Here is a 20,252-nt window from a genome sequence, read left to right on the forward strand (position 1 = left end):
AGTTTTTCTTTTTGGTCTTCATTGTGGAAATTGCTTTTCATTCGCGCCAGATGACAAAACTTTATTTGTGTTCTTTCGGCCTATGAAAAAGCATCTATGACAAATCAAGGTAAGCTCATACATTTTGAGGTAGAACCAGTTAAACATGGTGATGAAGCAGATCGAAACGCAGATATAAGATTTGAAGACATTCCTGTTGAATGTGTTTGCCCTTTTTGTAGGGAGGAGGTCGTAACACAAGTTGAGTTAGAGAGTTCCTGGTTCACATATTTTGCTTCCTTTACGTTATTCTTATTATTTGGATGGATAAGCTGCCCAATTTTACCTTTGATATGGTCTCTTATCCAAGATTCAGTTCATACTTGCCCAAGGTGTTTAAATAAGATTTCAAGAAACAGGCGTTTTAAATGCCCTTCAATAAAATCAGAGATTATGACTTTAAGATGTGGAAGTTGTGCCGTTGTATTAACTAGGAAGTATGTGCTGACAATTGTATCTATTTTTCTTACTATTATTGTGTTCACTACTCTAAGAACCATTTTAAGAACATATGGACTTCCGGATGTTGAGCACGGCCCTCCAATTGAAAATACTTGGATGATGTTTATAGAATCTTGTGGTGTGAAGTCATATTTAGGAAACCCGATTCGCGCAGTAAAGGAGTTTGAAGATAATTACCAATATAAAACCATTTCTTGGACTGGGAGAGTTATCAAGGTTCAGGAAGGGTTTTGGAGAAAACATTTTATTTATATAGGAATGAACCCACCACAGGTCGTGACAAATACAGGAACTCCGGTACCAGACTTAGGACTTACATTTAATGAAGAACTATTCCCACAAATTTCTAAGATAAAGGCAGGCGACTTGATTGACTTTAATGCAACTTTGGTTGAGTTCGGAAAGCGTGGACATCCTCACTTTGGCCAAATGTGGAATTTTACCAAGGCAGAAGATGAATTGAACATCATTGACTTTTTACTGCCTAAACAAAAGAGTTTGTTACTTATGATTCCATTGATTGAGATGATGAATCAACTTAGTGATCAACTCGCAAGGCCAACAAGCATTCAAGATGGGATACAAAGATTACCTGAGCCATTGAATGACTATGATGATGGTATGAATTCAGATGATAGATTATTACAAGTGAATGTTAATATAGAACGGGAGCCAGGTGACCTTCTAGAGAAGAAGGTATTAAAGTCTGAAAACGAACGTGATCCCGGTAATAAATAGGCTTTTTTTAAGCTACTTACAATTCTGATAACTTCATATAACAAACTTTTTATCATCTAGTTCACAATGAGAAAATTAGAAGACACCAATTTATTCCACTTTGGCTTTGCGTAGGTTAGATATTTACGACCTAAATCTAACTAAAGGAGGCAGTGAATTACAAAAAACAGTTTTAGAAGTGAAAAACAAGAGAGTAGTTAGAAATAAACTAGTCTAGGTGTTCATTATACATAATATTAAATTAATATTTCTTTTTTGATGAACGCGATATTGAATACGATTCCAGTTTCTCAGAATCAGTTACACCGCGAAGTCTTGTGTGTTTTACTTGTTTATTTTCTTTGACTTGTTTAATCCGACTTTTAGTTCCAAGAAAGGAAATTTTTAAACGATCACATATGGAGTTTATAATGACAATAGAGAAGTCGAAAATATAGAGTGTATTCCAAATAGAAATAAAGATAAGTATTAAAAATTGAAATTCTGAAAAGTGGTCTATAATTATATTTCCAAACAAAAGTATAACTGATGAAAAATAAAATGGGATTAATGGCCAGTGAATAAAGGGTAATTGCTCTTGAGTAAATGAAGATACATTCATCTTTAACGCTATTGCCGAAGTGCTTGTTGTAATTATAAATACACATAAATTAGGATATATTACACAGACACCAGAAAACAAAAACAATACTTGGAAAAGTACATGGCACAATGTTCCACAAATCTCTAACGACGCGTTCCACCTATGACTAGAGGTCTTAAATGTACCAAAGCCTGCTTTTATGTCGTTTATAAGAGTGTATATGCCAGTAAAAATTAAAATAAGAATAAATATGTCAAGCAACTTTATGTTGAAGAATAGTTGATATGACGATATTTTGGCACCAAAAATAGATGAAAAAATGAGAAACAATATGATTAAGGTTTGACTTTCAGTTACACCCAAGTAATCAGAAGATGAACAACGAAAGACTTTGCAGTGGTTCTCCAACCATATGAAAGATAATAACTTCAGCTGAACTATAGTTAAAAAAGCGAAGTATTTGTAACCCCATCCCATTCTACAGGCAGTGGAGAATATATTTGTAAAGAAAATAGTTGTGAATGAATCTAAACCATGATCAAGGAGTTGCCCCAGTGGAGAACTTATGTTTAATCTTCTTGCATGCTTACCATCAACTGCGTCAAGAGTCTGATATAAAAATAACAGGAATCCGATCACTAAAGAAGTATTAATAGGGATTTGACAATTCAACGTAGGGCAGTGAATTGAAATTATGATCTGTGCAAAGAGAGAGCATAAGAAACCAAATATGGTCAAAAGATTTGGTGAAACAGAAACTGGAATTATTTTTTCAAAAGATTCCCAAAAAGGATTCATTAGAGAGTCCATAAAAGTTGACCCAGTACTTTTGTAACAGTACGATTCTATATTCTTTAACCCATTTTCTGTAATATACCTCCCAAAAATGCCATTTTTTGAGTTCCTCCTCCTTAGATACATGACCATTTTTCTATAGAAGAAAGTGTTATGATATACTACCGCTCATTTGTAAATAAATAATATAATTACTTGACGTGTATTTTTGGGAAAGGTGTGAAAAGTTGTGCATTGGATGCTTTGCAATTCAATTGAGAGGAGAAATTATTTTTTCTTATTAGTTTACTTAATTCTACCTTCATATGGTAAAATCACATAGAAATAATAGGATTCCTGACAAAGGGAGTAGAAAATCACAAATAGCCGTAGTTTTTTTGGGGGGGGGGAAGCAGTTGAAATTCATGGGTGGGGTGAAGAAATAAACTTCCCGCAAAAAAATTAGGTACCTGTGTATTTAACTATTTAATATTTATACATATGATGAAGGAGTTACTCTTTTTATTGGTTTCACTGATATACATATTTGATGTTGCTATAGGGAATTCATACTATGATATTCTGGGTGTGGGTAGAGACGCTTCAGACACAGAAATTAAGAAGGCATATCGTCAGATGAGCCTTAAGTATCACCCAGATAGAAATACGTCTCCCGATGCATCTGAAAAATTCAAGGAAATAGCCACTGCGTATGAAGTACTTATTGACCCTGGTAAGAGAGGTATCTATGATAGATATGGAGAAGAAGGATTGAGACAACAGGGTGACGGATTCCAAGCAACAGATCCATTTGATTTATTTTCTATGGGCTTTGGAAACTTATTTGGAATGGGTGGGAAAGGTGGTACTGAAACAGCCAGAGTTCCAGACACTGTCTTAAAAGTGTTTTTGTCACTTGAACAATTGTTCTTTGGTGAATTACTAACAGTTTCATTTAGCAGACCTGTTGTTTGTATTAACGCAAATGACTGCTTAAGTAATAGAAAGGATTGTGCAGGGCCAGGAACAAAGGTATTTACACAGCAGATGGGACCAGGATTTATGGTACAACACCAGGTAAATGACCCATCTTGCATCGGAAGAAAAAAAGGGTGGGATAAGAATTGCAAGCAATGCCCAAATGGTCCAACGGAGATAGAGACTGCACACTTAACAGTTTATATAGATCCAGGAATGCATTCAGGTGACACCATAAGATTCGAAGGTTCTGGAGAGCAAAGGCTTACCTATGAACCAGGTGATCTTATTGTTGCCATATTTGAAGTTGAAGACAAGCGTTACAAACGGGTTGGAAACGATTTACATACTTCAATGGAAATTAGTTTGTCTGACGCACTGCTTGGATTCTCTCTTCCATTAAAATTTATAAATGGAAAAGACATAATTATAGAGAGAAAGGAAATTACTTCATATGGAGACGTGATCAAGGTAGAGAAGAAAGGAATGCCCATTAGAAATACAAACGACTTCGGTGACCTGTTCGTAACTCTGAAGTTTAAAATGCCTTCAAAACTGAGTGAGGAGCAAAAGAATCTGATTAAACAGGCAAATCTAGGCAATTAATTCATTAATGAACCGGCTATCTAAATAACGGCTAATATGGAGGCGGTGAAACAACCTAACGAACATATAAGCGTCAGGACAACGAGTATAATTTTTATATAATATTTATTCCAGGGGAGGTCATAATTAAATAACCTCAAATATACCAATAAAGGGAAGATGAGGCACATTATCGTCTCAAAGAACCCAGTTGCGACTTCGACGAGCAAGAGCAAGTCATGTAACACAGTGGCTATGAAAATGGAGGAAGACAGGAAAATAAGCACAATTACTCCTCTGAGCTTTATGCCAACATGTTCTTTAAGTTTGATAGGTTTTTCTTTTATTGCATTCAAACTTGAGGTCGTTCTTTCAATCCCCATTTCCAGCTCATTATGCTCTAGACCCTCGTAGATCATTGCTTGTGATGTTCTTGATGCAGTTACATTTGAACCTACATTGCCTTCGTATTTAATTTGTAATCGAGGGCTATGTTCCTCAATTATAGGGACATTACTCTGAGATGGGTGATGGAGGTTCGCATTTTTCTCATTGGAATGAAATATATCCTCTGGATCATAGTTGTTTTGTTTGGACAAATTTACGTCTACTCCAGATTTTACCAATAAAATCTGGTCATTGGAGGTTTCAATTTCGGTCCTACCTCCAACTACAAGAATTATATTAAGTAGGGATGAAACCGCTGCGTGTAGAGAGAGTGTACATGCAACCAGGTTTGAAATACTCAAGAAGATCTTGGATAAAACGACCAAGGTACTATCATTGTTATAGTTAAGCGCTACACTTTGCATCGTTGACTCTCCAAATGTTAGATATGAAAAGACGGAAATAATAGAGAAAAGCATAAAGCTCGAGAATGAGACTGTGCTAGAAAGCACAAGTATTCTTTTTGTAGTCGGATTTGTCAATTCATACCCAGTTGCTGGGGAGTTTTCGTGGTTAGAAAACGCGAAGCATGAAATTGTCAACATCTTCGTGCAGGAGACGAGACCAACGTCGCTCTTCCACCAAATAACATTTCCACGCTCAAGTGAACTAGGAAAGCTATAATAATACTTAATTACTGTAATCGAAAAAAAAATAACTGCAATTAATGATATCCAACTTATATATCTAGTTGTTTGTAGCTCCTTTTTCAAAGAAAAAGGAAACATCAATGCTGCACAAATCACCATTAAAAAAACCCGATTGTAAGATATCCCCGTAGGGGATATATAAGTTGAAAATGGTGGAAGTACTTGCTCAATGCAAGAACACCAAATAATCAAAAAACATGGAAGTGTGATTGCCATGGCAAAAAATATTGGTAAATTAACTAATAGTGCAATAGTCCTTTTATACTTATGTAGTCTTTCTGAATTTGCATTTTCCTCTGTTTCTTTACTTCCTGGGACTTGTAACAGGGAAACCTTTAATAGTGTATTACCGTAATTGTCTGCCGAGAGAATTGCGGCGGAATTAATTAAAATAAATTGTGTTAATGAGAGGATTAAACAGGAGAAAAACATTATTAAGAGACCAATAACTATTCCTGTTTCTTTCATACAACATGGGAGCAGCAGAGCCGCCGAGGGTGAAATGGATGCCCATAGTACAACAATACTTTGTGTTAGAGAACCCTTACATAAATATTCATTCTTAAAAAATGACTTAATGGACTGGTTTTTATTATTCATTAATATTCTAGTTCCTTTTGAAGTTGAGTTTCTCTATAGGTCGAGAGGGCGGAATAGACAAAGGTAAATGAAAGAAACACCGCCAGGGTATTTTTAACAGATTCAGTAATTAAGCACTGTAAAAGGCACTTTTTTTGCTATATATTGACCGATACATGAATCTTCTGCCGAGATGGAGTAAATTTAACTCATAAGTGCAAATATATCTCAATTTTCCAATTCATTCCTTCATTGCTATTTCTTTTCTAATCTCAATTATCAAATCTGCAAGCGTTTCAGGATAAACACCCAATTCAATAAGCCTGATTAAGATTAACATTGATTCTCTGTCCAAACCAGTATTTAAAAGTTTAGATAAGTCTGATAGTGTGTCTAGGATCTCCGTATTTATATCGAGTCGATTCATGTTTTAAAGGTTTGTGTAAGAGCAATAAATTCACAAGGTGTTGTAGCTTAATGCGCCATAAGCGCCTAACTAGAATTGGCGTGGATGAGGAGGGTCAGAAGGGGGAAGAAAAACGGCTTTAATTGGATCCTCAGGTTAAGAAGATTGCTTCAATGGCATAAATTGACCTAAGTGATAGATATTAACTTATACTCCTAGAATTTGCATGTAGTCTGGAATAATTGTTATTCTTAATTGACAAGAAGAGTTTTTAAGGTGATTCGAATTGAAACGATTTAATATGAATCAAAGAATTCATATGAATTAAATAAGAGTGAGATAGCATTAACGACAAGCAGTGCGAGCGTGCCAATTCCTGAAAAAAATAATTCGGGGGGGGGGGGTGAGGATTGATTTAGAAAAGTCTTACATTAGAACTATGAATATAGATAAACTATTTACAGCAAAAATTCTTTACCACCTGCTTTTCTTGTGCAACATTCCAAAGGACTACAAATTCCCCTCCAAATGCTATTAATGCATCTTCATCAGGGCAACTTGTAGATGTAAATATCCTTCCGCCTTTTAGTGACTTCTCAATTATGGGATTATTCATATTAGATAAATTCCAAATCTTGGCAGTACCATCAAAACCTGAGCTAACGAGTAGGTTCGGAATTGATGTGCAACAAATTGAGGTTATTGGTTTCATATTAAAGTTTCCAGGTATAGAAAAGATATTTTTCACGTTGTTTCCTGAGATGACTCTGAGATCATATCCAGAAATATATCCGTTTTCAGTAGAGATTATTACAGAGTCCCCATTTCCATAAATATTTGCTTCTGGAACAATGATCGATTCAGGATCACCCTTCTCTTTCTCATAGACAATTTTAAGACTACTTTTCCCGTCCCTTATGTCTATTAGCTGTATAGTTCTGTCATAATCAGCTGTGATAAGTACGTTGTTTTCAGTATGATGCCAATTTACACATTGAACTTTGCTGGTGCAGTTATTATATGTATTTACACACTCATTCTCGAGTATATCCCATATTTTAAGTGATTTGTCTGCGGAACCAGATGCAAGAATTTTGGCGTTTCTTGGATGGGATGCCAAAGACATAACTGCGTCAGAGTGTCCGTTATCATCCTTATTTTTTTTCACAGAAATTGTAGAAATTGGATAAATTGAATCAACACAGTCTAAGTTCCAAATATTGATTTCGCCACTAAAGGATCCAACGGCAAGTAAATTGTTATTGGAGTTGAAAGAACCCAATGTTATCCACTCTGAACAGAGTGGATAATCTCCAATTAAAGTATCATGGTGCACATAAAAACTCCCATCTTCAACCGAATATAAGTATACCTGTAATGTTGATGTATCATCTTCAATGGATGTGGCAGCAAGAAGTGAATCACCTTCTCTAATGTTAAGTGCTTCATCATCAGAAAATTCACCCTTCTTTAAGTAAGGGTCCTTGTTGCTAGTTAATAAACTTTTTTCAACATGATGAAAAAAGTTGTCGCCATATTGACAGATTAATTCAGAATCTAAATCTTCAAATTCAGAATATTTTCCAGCAAAACCGTAATCACTCTTTAATTCAACATCTCCAGTACTGTGCTCATTTAAGTATCTTTCTATATCCTCATCATTCATACAATAATGGGAGTTTCTTATTGGGGACTCCTTTGCATATCCTCTGGGAACCCATGACAGAGAACTTATTGCGTTACTGTCCATCTAAAAAAAAAAGAAATGACTTACGGATTTTGTCAACTTTAACTCCGGGGCAATCCCGCATTGTCTCTACCTCGCGGTGTTCCAAAAAAAGAAAGGCAAAAGAAATATTAAGTGATTTGAAATGATCAGAAGGAATGCAAGACAAAGAAAGGAGTATCTTTTTTCAAAAGATGTGGAACTATTGAGAAAAAAAAAATTAGAGAGAACCGCTAAATTGAAAGAGGCAATTGAAGGTGGGAGGCAGATTCCAACAGAACTTCGAGGAATTTCTGACAAATTGTTAGAAGACATTGACTTGACGGACATTTCAGCTAGTCAAAAATCATTTATTGATAATGAATACATATCTATTGGACCGCACGAACCGAAAATACTAGTTACTACTTCCAGGAATCCAAGCAATAGGTTAATACAGTTTGTTAAGGAATTATGCTTAGTTATTCCAAACAGCTCTAGAATAAATAGAGGTGGTCATGTATTGAGGGAATTTAGCGATCTCTGTAGATCAAATGGGGCAACTGATCTCATTGTTGTTCATGAACATAGAGGGGAGCCAGACAGTATGGTTGTTTCCCATTTTCCACACGGGCCAACAGCCTATTTTTCACTTAATGAAGTCATTTTGAGGCACGACCTACCGAATAAACTATCGAATTTACCTCAGAGTAACCCACATTTAGTATTTCAAGACTTCAATACAGACCTTGGCCGAAGAGTCTGTGATATTCTGAAACACCTATTCCCTTCTTCAACAGACAAATCACAGAGAGTAATTTCATTTGTCAATATTAATGACCAAATTACTTTTCGCAATTATGTCTGGAAAAAAGAGGATGATAAGCAAACAGGGAACTTACAGATTGTAGAATTAGGTCCTAGATTTAGGCTTAGACTTTACAAAATTGAACTTGGTACAATTGAAATGAGAAATCTATCAACAGAATGGGTTCATAGACCATTCTTTAACAAAAGAAAGCTTTTGTTATGACGTCAAAACAACTAATTATATACATTTTTTTCTATCCACATCATTCTGGCCTTTGCAGCTTTATTTCGACTTTCGTGAGCATCTTCAAGTATTATTCTTGAAACTTCTGCCTCAGACACCCAACATTGACTAGTATCAGTCAAGTGGTCAGATAATTCCTTGTTTATTTCTTCTTTGTTCTTAGAAGGATTAATCCTTTTTAATAATACTGTTGAGGGAATGCCAATTTTCTCTAATTCTGTTGTGTTCTCTTCTATTATTTCCAAAACACTCTTCTGGCCATTTGCCCTCAATATATCTTCAAGGTGTTTTAGTTTTTCAGAAAGATTCCTAAATCTTCTAGTCTGTTCCAAAATATCTATATAGGCCATTTCACACTGTGCAGACAGAGAGGCTTCAATATCAAAAAAAGTTGATTTTCCACAGTTAATTGATTGTGGTTCTAAGAAATCATTGATAATTGATTCTTGCCGTTCGAAGCTTTCCCTTTTACTAGTTAAGTAGTTGCTCGAGGGTGCCGTTGTGGTTTGCAATATTTGTTGTAATTCGAGTGGTGGGAGATTACCGTTGACTTCAGGTGCTATATTACTCTTGAGTTTTGATGAATATAAATCTATAAAGTCTACTAATTCATCAATATTTACTTTACCAGTATTTTGAATGCCACCTATTTCTTGAATTGCAGCGATTTCATTTTTAAGTTTTCCCATGGAATTTTCAAAATGTTGTTTTTCTGATTCTATGGTCTCTTTTAAAGAAATAATTTCATTGTTGAGTGCAATCTTCTCAAATATTAGTTCTTGAATCATCTTTTTCTGTTCGAGGACTTCTTCAAGTAAATTTTGATTTTCCATTTCAATTAATTTATTTTTACCTTCAATATTAATTATTTCATTCTCATATTTTTCTTTAATTTCCCTTTCACAAATATTAATTCGTTCAATATTCTCTTTTTTAAGCCGATTGTTTGTCAGATCAATCTCCTTTCTAAGGTCTGCATTTTCATTCTCTTTAATCACCAACTCTCTTTTTATTTCATGATAATCTCTCTTTATCTTTTCCAGATACTCTTTCTCTTTCATTTCAATTATATATCTATTTTTGAGTTCTTTATTTATTTCATATTTCTCATTTTCTATTTTGAAATTACAAGCTTCCAATCTAGAGATTTTTTGTTCATTCTCATCTTTAACTAACTTTTCGTTTTCCAGTTCTTTTAAGAGTTGTTCGTTTTCCTTTTTTATTGATTCTAACTCCAAGTCCTTTTTCATAATAATTTGAAATTGATTTGATAGTGCATCATTTAACTCTTTGTTTTCTCTCACTAGTGATTTTAACTTCGAATCATAGTCATCAGTCCTATTATTCATTTCTTTGACCTTTTGTTTTGTTTCATTAAGTTCGACAAATGTTTGACCAAGTCTACTTAAAGCATTGTTTAGATCTGAAGACTTTAATTCAATTTCATCTTTATATTTTTTAATTTCTAAATCAAGTAAAGCTACCTTCTCACGAGAATCGTTTATTGTTTTTTTTTCTTCGTTAAACTTTTCTTGGTATTCTACTACCTCTAATTGCAAAAAGTTATTTTTTTCTTCCAATTCACCTATTTTAGCACGATAGCATTCAAGAATTGATTGTATAATAGAATTTTCTTTTGTTTTTCTTTCAATGTTGCCTTTTAATTCAATTAAATTTGATTCGAGTCTTTTATTTTCCTCAGAAAGTAATGTCATATTCTTATGAAGTTGTTCTTCCTGTCTTCTTTTGTCCTTTAATATATCTTTTAAAAAAATGAGTTCTTCATTTAATGACTTATTATCCACACAATTATGGGACTTTGCTTCGTTTATTTTGTCAAGTACACCTATATTCTCTAACTTAGAAATGAAATTCTCAAGTTCCTTTGATTTATTATTTACTTTTTCCAGCTCAGCTGTTGATTGTTTATATTTTTCTTCCAATGAGATCAAGGAATTCATGAGATTGGTATTTTCCATTTCAATATGTGAATTATTGGTTTTTATCCGAGATTCAAGGTCTTCTTTTTCGCTTAATAATTTTTTTTTTTCATCAATTAATTTACAATTCTCGTTTTTTAACAACTGTAATGAATCAGTCAATTTCATAATCAAAGATTTTTTTTCAGCAATCTCACTTTTTCGTCTTATATTAAATTCATAGATTTTATTCGCTTCACGTGATAGCTTTTCAAAAACACTTGACCCACTGTTTACGTAATCTGTAAATTCCACCTTTAATTGTAGGTACATCATTTTAATTGAAGCTTCAACTTTTTTGGCTTGTCGAATTCTTCTTATCAACCACAAATTTAATTGATAAATTCTTTCAATCGATACACAATTATGAAGACTCATTAAAGGTACCTCATTGCTAGAGTGTGATGGAATTTTTTTAACAGTTGTCTCATTTAAATTTATCTTGCTTTCGAATATAGAGTCAGTCGAATTATTGGGTTGGTTACTTAATAAGTCGGCATCATTCTGAAAATAAGGAATACTAGCATAATTTAATTGATAATTAGATGAATCAAATACTTTCAAATTATTTGGAAAATTGTAAAAAAATTCTGACTTAGATCCTTGATTAAACACAACTTTTTTAAGGACCTCCACATCCTTTTGTAATGATTGCCCTTCCTTCACGGTTTGTGCCAATTCCTTCAAGAGTTCGTTAGTTGTTTTAGATGAATCACTTTTTAGATCTTCATCCAGGTTATTTGTAGTAAATTTTCTTTCTTTTTTATTAGATCTACTTGGTGTATATTTCTTATCGTCAGTTTTTTTGGAATCGCGTTTAGGTGTGAAAAATGATTTATCTTCTTTATTCGCATTTTCAGATCTCAAATCCCTTGAAAAGTTTAACTTTGGATCGTTCAAATGCGATTTTAAAATAAAATCAAAAAAATTATCATGTGCTGATTTATACATTAGTCAGTTTTTATTAATCTCATGCAATTTACAAAAATTTCAATACATGCACGTGGAGTCAGACCCCTCATTGCGCAATATACCGCCACTTTTTAGCAAATGGAAGGAGTTCTTTGTGAATTATAATAAACAGATTTTCTGCAAAGAAAAAAAAACTCATCACAGCATATCTAATTTTTAAGTAAAACAAGATAGTGTTACTAGATCAAAATTACAAAGATTTGTTAGTCTATTTTTCAAACCATAGTAGAATAATCCTAACATTAAGTATTTATCAAATATTGAGGTACTTCTTGAATTAAATCTCAAAATGTCAGTGTCATCTTTTAGATCATAAGCAAATATATAATTAATCATATGGCTATGTGATAATCACCTAAATTTGATTCTGACCCCTTAAGATTCCTTTCCGCTAATAATTTTGCTCTAATTCTTCTTCTTTCCACGACTTTTCGGTATAGTGGCTTTGGTACTAACTCATCAAATGCCATATTTAAGAATCCCGCACCTATTGCTATGATATACATCCACCAGTAAATAGTATAGGTTCCAAATATTTGTTGCAATCCAGGTGTGAAGGTGACAATCAACGTACTACTTGCACTAAGACTACATGCAAAGTGAAGCCAGGGATTGTTAAACAATGGTATTGTGAACCAATCCCACGTTCTCACAGTATATGCACGTAACATTTCGCAAAACACGGCAGCAATGAACGATGCTGTTCTGCCCCTGATGGTTCCAAATGCAACTAAATCTATATAATCCGGACCTACAGTGCCTTTCGGAGGAATGCACCAACCATTTTCACCAGTTACACATCCAAGCCCAAGAATTTCCGCCTTTTCATATATTTCTTTAATATAAGTAATATCTGAAGGTGAGAGAAATGAATTTGCTTCACCTGCTACAACTCCCAATACCTGTTCCATTCTATTTGTAAGAGGATTGAAGAAATCGATATTTGTGACCCAACCTGTTTTGTTAATATTTATTAGATTTAACCTCCACTCGCGGGTTTGACAGAAATATCTGCCCTCAGAACTATGAAGACAAAGGGACTCTATTGAACTTCTCTGAAAAACTCCGAGAGATGAATACATTGAGATAATTAACACTGCTAGAACACAAATGGCTTCAAATATCGCATGTGGGATATTTGCAAAGATCCACCAATCTCTTGTCATTATTGGACTTTTCTTTGGCCTAGGAGGAACCTTCATCATTTCTGGATTTGGAGGATCAACACTTAATGCAACTGCAGGGCCACCATCTGACATCAAATTCAAAAATAGTATTTGAAGTGCTGCAATAGGTATTGGTAGTTGTGCTGCGATCGCAACAGACAAATATAATATTTCGCCAATGTTCGTACCTAACAAAAACGCGACGAATTTTTGTACATTTGAATATATTTTCCTACCTTCTTCAATTGCATTAACTATGGTAATAAAGTTGTCGTCAAGAAGTACCATTTCAGACGCTCCCTTCGCAACCTCAGTCCCACTTATTCCCATTGAAACACCAATGTCTGCTGCTTTCAAAGCAGGCGCATCGTTTACACCATCGCCCGTCATTGCTACAACCTCGCCCTGTCTCTGTAAAGAACGAACAATTGCAATTTTATCCTCTGGTTGTGCTCTACAAAAAACACTTACAGAAGATACTATTTTATCAAATTCTTCATTCTCTAGGTGTGGTTTTGACGCATCACCGTTTTCATGTAATTGATTACAGACAATTGACCCAGAAGTTGTATTCAAATCGTTAAATTTACTCACATGAGACTTCTTGTATACATGCTCGTCTGCAAGCAGCCCTATTGATTTTGCTATTGCACATGCTGTAGGTTGTTGATCTCCTGTAATCATAATTACGCGTACCCCAGCTTCACAACATTTAGTTATTGCCTTCTCAACTCCATGTCTCGGTGGGTCAAGAGAACCAACCAGTCCTAATAATGCTAATTCATTTCTTTCTAAGACCAACTTAAGCCTTTTATCGCTGCATTCTTCAGAAATAAGATCTAGAAATTCCTCACTAGTTAAAGGTAAAATTGCTACCCCAAGAACTCTAAGTGCCTCGCTACTAAGAAGCCTATTTACGTCTTCTATTTCTTTTATTTCTTGAGGCCTTATTCGTTCAGACATGTTTATTTGAATAATTTGATCTTCATCTTTCCATACTGTATCCGACATATACCCTACATGTTTCACTAGTCTGTCGGGGGCTCCCTTGATTATAGCTACATGTGTAAATATCCCGGAATCTAGGTTATCTACTGTTCTTGAGTACCGCAAACATTGGGCGTCTGAGGGATTGGTTTGGTCAGTGTATTTTTTATTTTCTTTCTTTGTCTCATTACAGAATATTATGTCTCCAAACCGATTGGGAATAGGAAGGGAATGTACAGTCATCATCATTTTTCTTGAAGATGTAAAAGGAACCTCAGCTGATGAAATTCTCTTGTAATTCATTTCGCAATATATGTCTTGGTTAATTTCATCACAAAGCAAATTGTTTTCTACTGACTCATATGATACATCTCTGTTTTCTGTTGAGCGATGAAAGTCATCCACTACAGCTGCATCTGGAGAACTTCCCGTTGTTGCAATTTCTGTTGGGACTGCTTTGTCAATCATATTTCCATATTGCTGATTTAAAATATGCCTCCGTGAGGAGTTGTTCTCATTAATGGACGTATCAAATATATATTCTCCCTCTTCGTGACCCATTTCTGCAAATTTTTTAAATCCAAATGATGCCTTTGCGGCAGCAACAATTAATGCTCCTTCGCTCATATTCCCTCTTGTTTTCCATGATTTTCCTTCATTGTCAAACAGTAATACAGTCCCATAGCTATTCAAATACCCTGCAAGTAAAGTGCTTCTTACACATTTCGTATACGGCAAGTCGTTATTCAAAGGGTCACCGTAATCTATACATACAGAATTGTAATTTACATATTTAAATGGAACCTTAGAATTTTGTTTAATGCCGTAACCTTGTTCAATTTCATCACACTCTATTATTTCCAATGTCTTGGTTTTATTGAACGTTGCTAGGTCGAGTATTTCTTCCTTTATATTTTGAGTAAGTGAAGACGACAAAAAAATTCCACCGTTGGGATCATTTCCTCTCGTTGGGTAGAAAGAAAATAAGGATGTATTGCTATCTTGTGTAACACTGTTAGTGAACTCAGTTGTTGGATTGCCATTACCAAGATCAAAATTACTGCTTTTTCTTGAAAATGTCGCTAACTTCACTGCTGTCATCTTACCTTCAGTAAGTGTTCCTGTTTTGTCACTACAAATTACAGAACAACAACCCAAGGTCTCCACTGCAGGAAGTTTTCTAATGTTGGCCTTTCTTCTGCACATTTCAGAACACCCTATTGATAAGCAAATAGTTACAACCATAGGTAATCCTTCTGGAATGGAAGAAACAGCAAACCCAACAGCGACGAGTATAATGCTAAAAACAGGATTGCTATTTGGGTGGGAGGGATCCTTGTAATTTGTTAAAAGTGCAACAATTACAATTATTATCAAAACAAATAAAGACATGAATCCGATAAAGCCACCAAGTCTGTTTAATCCAATCTGAAGTGGAGTTCCATTACTTGAGCTGCTTTGTGCAAGCTTCAATTGCTGAGCTATTCTTCCTATTTGAGTATTCATCCCAGTAAGCACCACAATTGCTTTCCCAGTTCCATTTGTTACTGCTGTTGAAGCAAAGCATAGATTAGTTGGGAATGGACTCTGAAGATCGGTATTTATTAGATGTTTCGATACATCTTCCGACTCTCCTGTTAATAAGGCCTCATTACACCTTATTTCTGTTGCTTCTACAAGCCTAACGTCAGCCGGAACGCTATCACCCGTTCTTAATAGAATAACATCCCCCGGTACGAGTTTTGAGGCAGGGATGACATTAACAACTCCAGATCTTATTATTGTACACTTCGGTGAAGAAAGATCCGCAAGTTTTGCAAGTGCATTAGATGCACTATTTTCCATGTATGTTGCGAGACTGGCATTAATCAAAACAATAAATATTATTCCAACTCCTTCTACCCACTCCTGGAAAGCAAGAGAAACGATTCCTGCTATTAACAAAAGTGATACTACTAATGATGTGAATTGACTTAAAAATATTTTCCATATTGGCTCTAGCTTCTCTTTCTGAAGTTCATTTGGTCCATACTTACTTTCTAAAAGTCCATTAGCAAAACACTCATCAAGTCCAGTAGTTAGATCAGTAGACAACTCGTTTGCCAAGGAATTCAATTCAATATGACTCCAATATTGAATAGATTTCTGTTGTTCATTCTCTTCTAAAGTTTGTTCCAAAGCTTTAGAAATGAACTCTGGATTCTTTTTTCTTGCTTCTTCTATTGTTTCAGGTAACATTTGGGTAGACATGCTCAACTTGTTAATTATCATATCCTGAACAGCCGTCTCATTATATTGCAAATCTGGTAGACTAGTAATAACATCAGAACTTAATTGTTTCCCAAAATGATTGTTTTCATTTGAATAGACAAAACGATGCAACAAATTCCTGCTTGCTAACAAATTTATCCTATTTTGAATAAATGCATGGGGGTTTGGAGAACAAGTATCTGGGTTTGGTTCTTCATCTGCAACTTCTGCATGGAGTAAGTGCTTTCCATTTGGGGTCATATCTACAAAGACGCTAGCAGTTGAATTTGGGGACATAATGCGTGAAGAAGGAGATGAATTACTTCCATTTAATTGGTAAACAGATGTGTTTTGTGACAAATGAATCGTATTTTTTAGTGCAGACTGGGTGGTCATTTCCAATTTTCTCTCATTCCTCCTATTAAAAATAGAATAGAGCGTATTTTGAGTCGACATCGTGCTCTTAGAGGATCGCGTAGCTTGGTTCTGCAAATTCGAGTCAAAAGAATCATTGCTTCCTGTCATGAAGAGTAAAAAAATTAAAAAAAACTAATAAAGCTATCTGTTTCAATTCTTTCAGGAATCTGGCGTGTTAAATTATAGATTGAAGTGTGCTCGATTTCGAGAACATAATTTTTTTTCAAAAAAAAAACCAAGCGCTAGAAAATTAAAGATAGAACAATGGTCAATTCAATCTTTTCGTGGCCCTCCCTCTTGTACTTCGAAAATCATTCCTATTCCTACCTCTACTACCGGGCCTCGCAGACTCCCTTTGACTCATTTCAGTCTTAGCAGTGACAATGTTCTCATCATCCATTCTAATAAATTTGATGTTGTTTCCGCGAATATAACATTCAATCATTTTGCTAAATGAATTTCCGCCCTTTGACGTGCATATAACATTGAAAAGTGATATGTTCATAAATCCGTCGACACCAGTTAAAATTCCCGAATAAGTTTCACCATTCTTAAGCTCCACCAACTGAAGGCAGTTAATATTTCAAAAAATGATCAATACAACTTACTACAGGTTTATGATGTGCTGCTTTAATGACAGACAAAGGTAGCTACCACAAAACTAGTAAATAAATATGGAGAAATAATAAAAAAGGAACTTACCACCATATCAAAGCTAAATTTAAATCTGAAGACAAAAATAAACAAAGAGAAATCTGAGCGGGAAAGAAGCCTTAGTTCCATGTTTCTACGTAAATCCTACCCTCCCTGAACAATTTCTCGAAAAATTTTGAGTCATTGTGGATGTTTAGTAAAATTGACGCTATTTCACTTTTTACCCCGGATGTGAAATCTCTATTCCCACAAATGAATACGATTGTGTCGTTATTACATAAGGTATCCCTTACTAATTCCCTCCTTTCATATATTAGGTCCCTAACATGTTTGTTTTCTGATTTTGAAAGTGCAATAAATATATCTGTCAATACTCCAGTATCTCTAAGTGTCCCCAGTTCGTCTTCGTATAAGATCTGTTCACTTGTCTTGCAGCCGTAAAATAAGTACGAATGGGTCATGCATGTTTGTTTTTTCCTATATAGAATAAATTTACGCTCATTTAAAAGTGCTCTTATTGGAGCAATACCACTACCATGTGAAAATAGCAACATTGGAACTGTTATCTTTTTCAACTCAAGTTTTGAGGTTCTAATTAATCCAAGAACTGGTTCTATTTGATTCACATTTAGTAAATAATTCGAACATAAACCTTCAAAGTACCTTACTTTCTCTTCTTTTAAGAAAGATAAAGAATTATCAAAATATATTGGGCCTTTAATATATGTGCTAATAGTCAATTCAATTACTTTCGGCGAACAAATAGAGGAGGAGGAAATTGAATAACTTCTAAACTTTTGTTTCATCCCATGAAATAATAAAAATTTTTCAATAGGAACTGGAACCAAACTTTTCATGAAGTTTTCAATAAACCATTTAAAAGAGCACTTATATTTAGACCTGAATTCATTATAGTAACTGTTATTTGTTATAAATTCGACTTCATCTGAATTTAAATATGGAAAGAATTGTGAAATCGAATCTTGTGAAGGTAATGTCACCAAATCAAAGTAATAAGTTAATATATGTTTTAAGGTACAATAACTCGGGAATGGAACTTCAACGTCTGCTAATTTTTCATTCTTTGGTATAAAACTAACAATAGTATTTTCCAAAATTGCAATGTCCTTGATTCCTAGAATTTTATCTGAAAAGAAGAGTAATGTATTAGTTGGATTTGCTGGGAGAATGTCAATAATATCAAATGTTTGATACCTCAAATAAGTCGGTAGTCTCAATTTCAAGTTAAATGCATATTTACTATAAATATCATCAATTCTATATTTAAAAAGAATGGATCTAGATTCAATACAGAATTCTGATAAATGAAAATATCCATCAGAAATGTGGCAATTTCCCTTGTAGTTGAAGTTACGTATCTCGCAATCATTTATTAGACAAATAATATTATCTCCACTATGAGACTCATTTACAGATGTTGCTTTTGCAATATTAATACCAATGTCCCTTTCAATTTTCTCTGAAAAAGTGCTGTTCCACCACAGTACTAAGTCGTTTTCGTTTCCATTAATTTCATCCAATTTTGCAATTTCAGAATACTTTATACCACCGAGTCTATGAATATATCTATCTAAGTTAATTGCTGCCTTATTGAAATTATAGTCATATATTGAACTTCCAAGACCAATCACCGTATATTTAACATCTAAAAAAATTTTTTTATTTATTTTCATCATACTTTTCAAAAACTTGACAAATTTTAAAGATGTATAGGGAAAACTACCATTTCCAGAAGTCGATATAACGAATATGAAAACATTTTTTCTGCAGAATTCAAAGTCTTTATTGAGAATACAGTTTATTTCGTATATATCTGCCTCAACATTATTGCTTTCTAGGAGTGCTTTTAAAATTTCTGAGATATGTCTGGAGTTGCCTGTTTCTGTAGAGTAAAATATTATAAATCGTTTCGCAGCACCATGTATGGAATTAACTACAGGTATAGCATTAAATTCTCTTACAAATAAGCATAATCCAACAAAAATGCTGCAAATTGAAACTATTCTCGGAATGCTTTCAGGGTTGACAATCATTTATTCTTAAAATCAATTCTCTATAAACGCGCGTATGAAATATTGAAAAATAATAGATCAATAAAAGCTTCTAAAATACCTTAATGTTTAGGAACACATTGGTTCAAGTTTGCACAATCAATTGTACTATCAAGTGCATATTTTTATAGTTTAGTTCAGTTTAGTCCCTTATACTGATTGGAGTTTCTTCTTTTTACTGCATATCTCCACCATCTTTGTAATATGACGGCTGCTCTCTCTCTCGTGTACATTATTCCCAAAACAAGAATATTTAGTGTTTCATTCCAGCGTAATTTCCACCTCCTGTATGCTCTCTGGAGAATGATAGATGATTTTGTCTCCAAATCAGTTTCGACAACCATTTTTTTTCCTGTTCGTTTACTTGTGAGGCGGTTGCACCAACAAATGAAATATAAATAAAGTAATTATTAACAACGGTTCATATACGTTCATTAAATATTATCGGTTTCATAAAAAATTAAAAACGCCGCACAACAAACTAAATTTGTTCTTTTACTATTTAAATCATTTAAGCTATTTTTAATTAGTTTAACAGATAACATGCACCATTACCAGGGTTGATTATTTTCAACTATTCTTGACGCATAAACTAAGTAACCTAGCAGAAATTTCAATTTGTTAATAACTACTATAGTTAAATTGTCGCTTTTTTACATTTAATAAAAAAAATTTTAATAAATTATTTTCCCTCATTCTTTGAGCGGATGTTTTTAAATTTTTTTAAGACGCTAGAACAAATTTACATCATTATT

General features: G+C 34.0%; 9 protein-coding genes across 9 annotated transcripts; 3 read left to right on the top strand and 6 right to left on the bottom strand.

Annotated features, from left to right (window-relative positions):
• Positions 1-96: 96 nt before the first annotated feature.
• Positions 97-1,239, top strand: FG379_002982 (uncharacterized protein; the record flags this gene model as incomplete). Its single annotated transcript, XM_067328612.1, has 1 exon — positions 97-1,239. The coding sequence occupies one exon, from the start codon at positions 97-99 to the stop codon at positions 1,237-1,239; it is 1,143 nt and encodes a 380-aa protein (XP_067182194.1).
• Positions 1,240-1,480: 241 nt separating this feature from the next.
• Positions 1,481-2,749, bottom strand: FG379_002983 (ethanolaminephosphotransferase (ETHPT) 9 transmembrane domain involved in lipid metabolism; the record flags this gene model as incomplete). Its single annotated transcript, XM_067328613.1, has 1 exon — positions 1,481-2,749. One exon carries the CDS (start codon positions 2,747-2,749, stop codon positions 1,481-1,483), a length of 1,269 nt encoding a protein of 422 aa, XP_067182195.1.
• Positions 2,750-3,100: 351 nt separating this feature from the next.
• Positions 3,101-4,180, top strand: FG379_002984 (DnaJ; the record flags this gene model as incomplete). Its single annotated transcript, XM_067328614.1, has 1 exon — positions 3,101-4,180. One exon carries the CDS (start codon positions 3,101-3,103, stop codon positions 4,178-4,180), a length of 1,080 nt encoding a protein of 359 aa, XP_067182196.1.
• Positions 4,181-4,200: 20 nt separating this feature from the next.
• On the bottom strand, positions 4,201-5,856 carry FG379_002985 (uncharacterized protein; the record flags this gene model as incomplete). The annotated part of the gene is made up of 1 exon (XM_067328615.1): positions 4,201-5,856. One exon carries the CDS (start codon positions 5,854-5,856, stop codon positions 4,201-4,203), a length of 1,656 nt encoding a protein of 551 aa, XP_067182197.1.
• Positions 5,857-6,076: 220 nt separating this feature from the next.
• Positions 6,077-6,262, bottom strand: FG379_002986 (uncharacterized protein; the record flags this gene model as incomplete). The annotated part of the gene is made up of 1 exon (XM_067328616.1): positions 6,077-6,262. One exon carries the CDS (start codon positions 6,260-6,262, stop codon positions 6,077-6,079), a length of 186 nt encoding a protein of 61 aa, XP_067182198.1.
• A 433-nt stretch (positions 6,263-6,695) lies between these two features.
• Positions 6,696-7,991, bottom strand: FG379_002987 (PWP1 family protein; the record flags this gene model as incomplete). Its single annotated transcript, XM_067328617.1, has 1 exon — positions 6,696-7,991. The coding sequence occupies one exon, from the start codon at positions 7,989-7,991 to the stop codon at positions 6,696-6,698; it is 1,296 nt and encodes a 431-aa protein (XP_067182199.1).
• A 121-nt stretch (positions 7,992-8,112) lies between these two features.
• Positions 8,113-8,979, top strand: FG379_002988 (U3 snoRNP IMP4; the record flags this gene model as incomplete). Its single annotated transcript, XM_067328618.1, has 1 exon — positions 8,113-8,979. The coding sequence occupies one exon, from the start codon at positions 8,113-8,115 to the stop codon at positions 8,977-8,979; it is 867 nt and encodes a 288-aa protein (XP_067182200.1).
• Positions 8,980-8,990: 11 nt separating this feature from the next.
• Positions 8,991-11,930, bottom strand: FG379_002989 (coiled-coil protein; the record flags this gene model as incomplete). Its single annotated transcript, XM_067328619.1, has 1 exon — positions 8,991-11,930. One exon carries the CDS (start codon positions 11,928-11,930, stop codon positions 8,991-8,993), a length of 2,940 nt encoding a protein of 979 aa, XP_067182201.1.
• Positions 11,931-12,283: 353 nt separating this feature from the next.
• FG379_002991 (P-ATPase) lies at positions 12,284-19,479 on the bottom strand (the record flags this gene model as incomplete). The annotated part of the gene is made up of 5 exons (XM_067328621.1): positions 12,284-16,872; positions 17,099-17,336; positions 17,380-17,421; positions 17,474-17,526; positions 17,574-19,479. The coding sequence occupies 5 exons, from the start codon at positions 19,477-19,479 to the stop codon at positions 12,284-12,286; spliced, it is 6,828 nt and encodes a 2,275-aa protein (XP_067182203.1).
• Between the last annotated feature and the right edge of the window lie 773 nt (positions 19,480-20,252).

Source organism: Cryptosporidium bovis, assembly GCF_009768925.1.
Source record: "Cryptosporidium bovis isolate 45015 chromosome Unknown contig_5, whole genome shotgun sequence".
Lineage (NCBI taxonomy): Eukaryota > Apicomplexa > Conoidasida > Eucoccidiorida > Cryptosporidiidae > Cryptosporidium > Cryptosporidium bovis.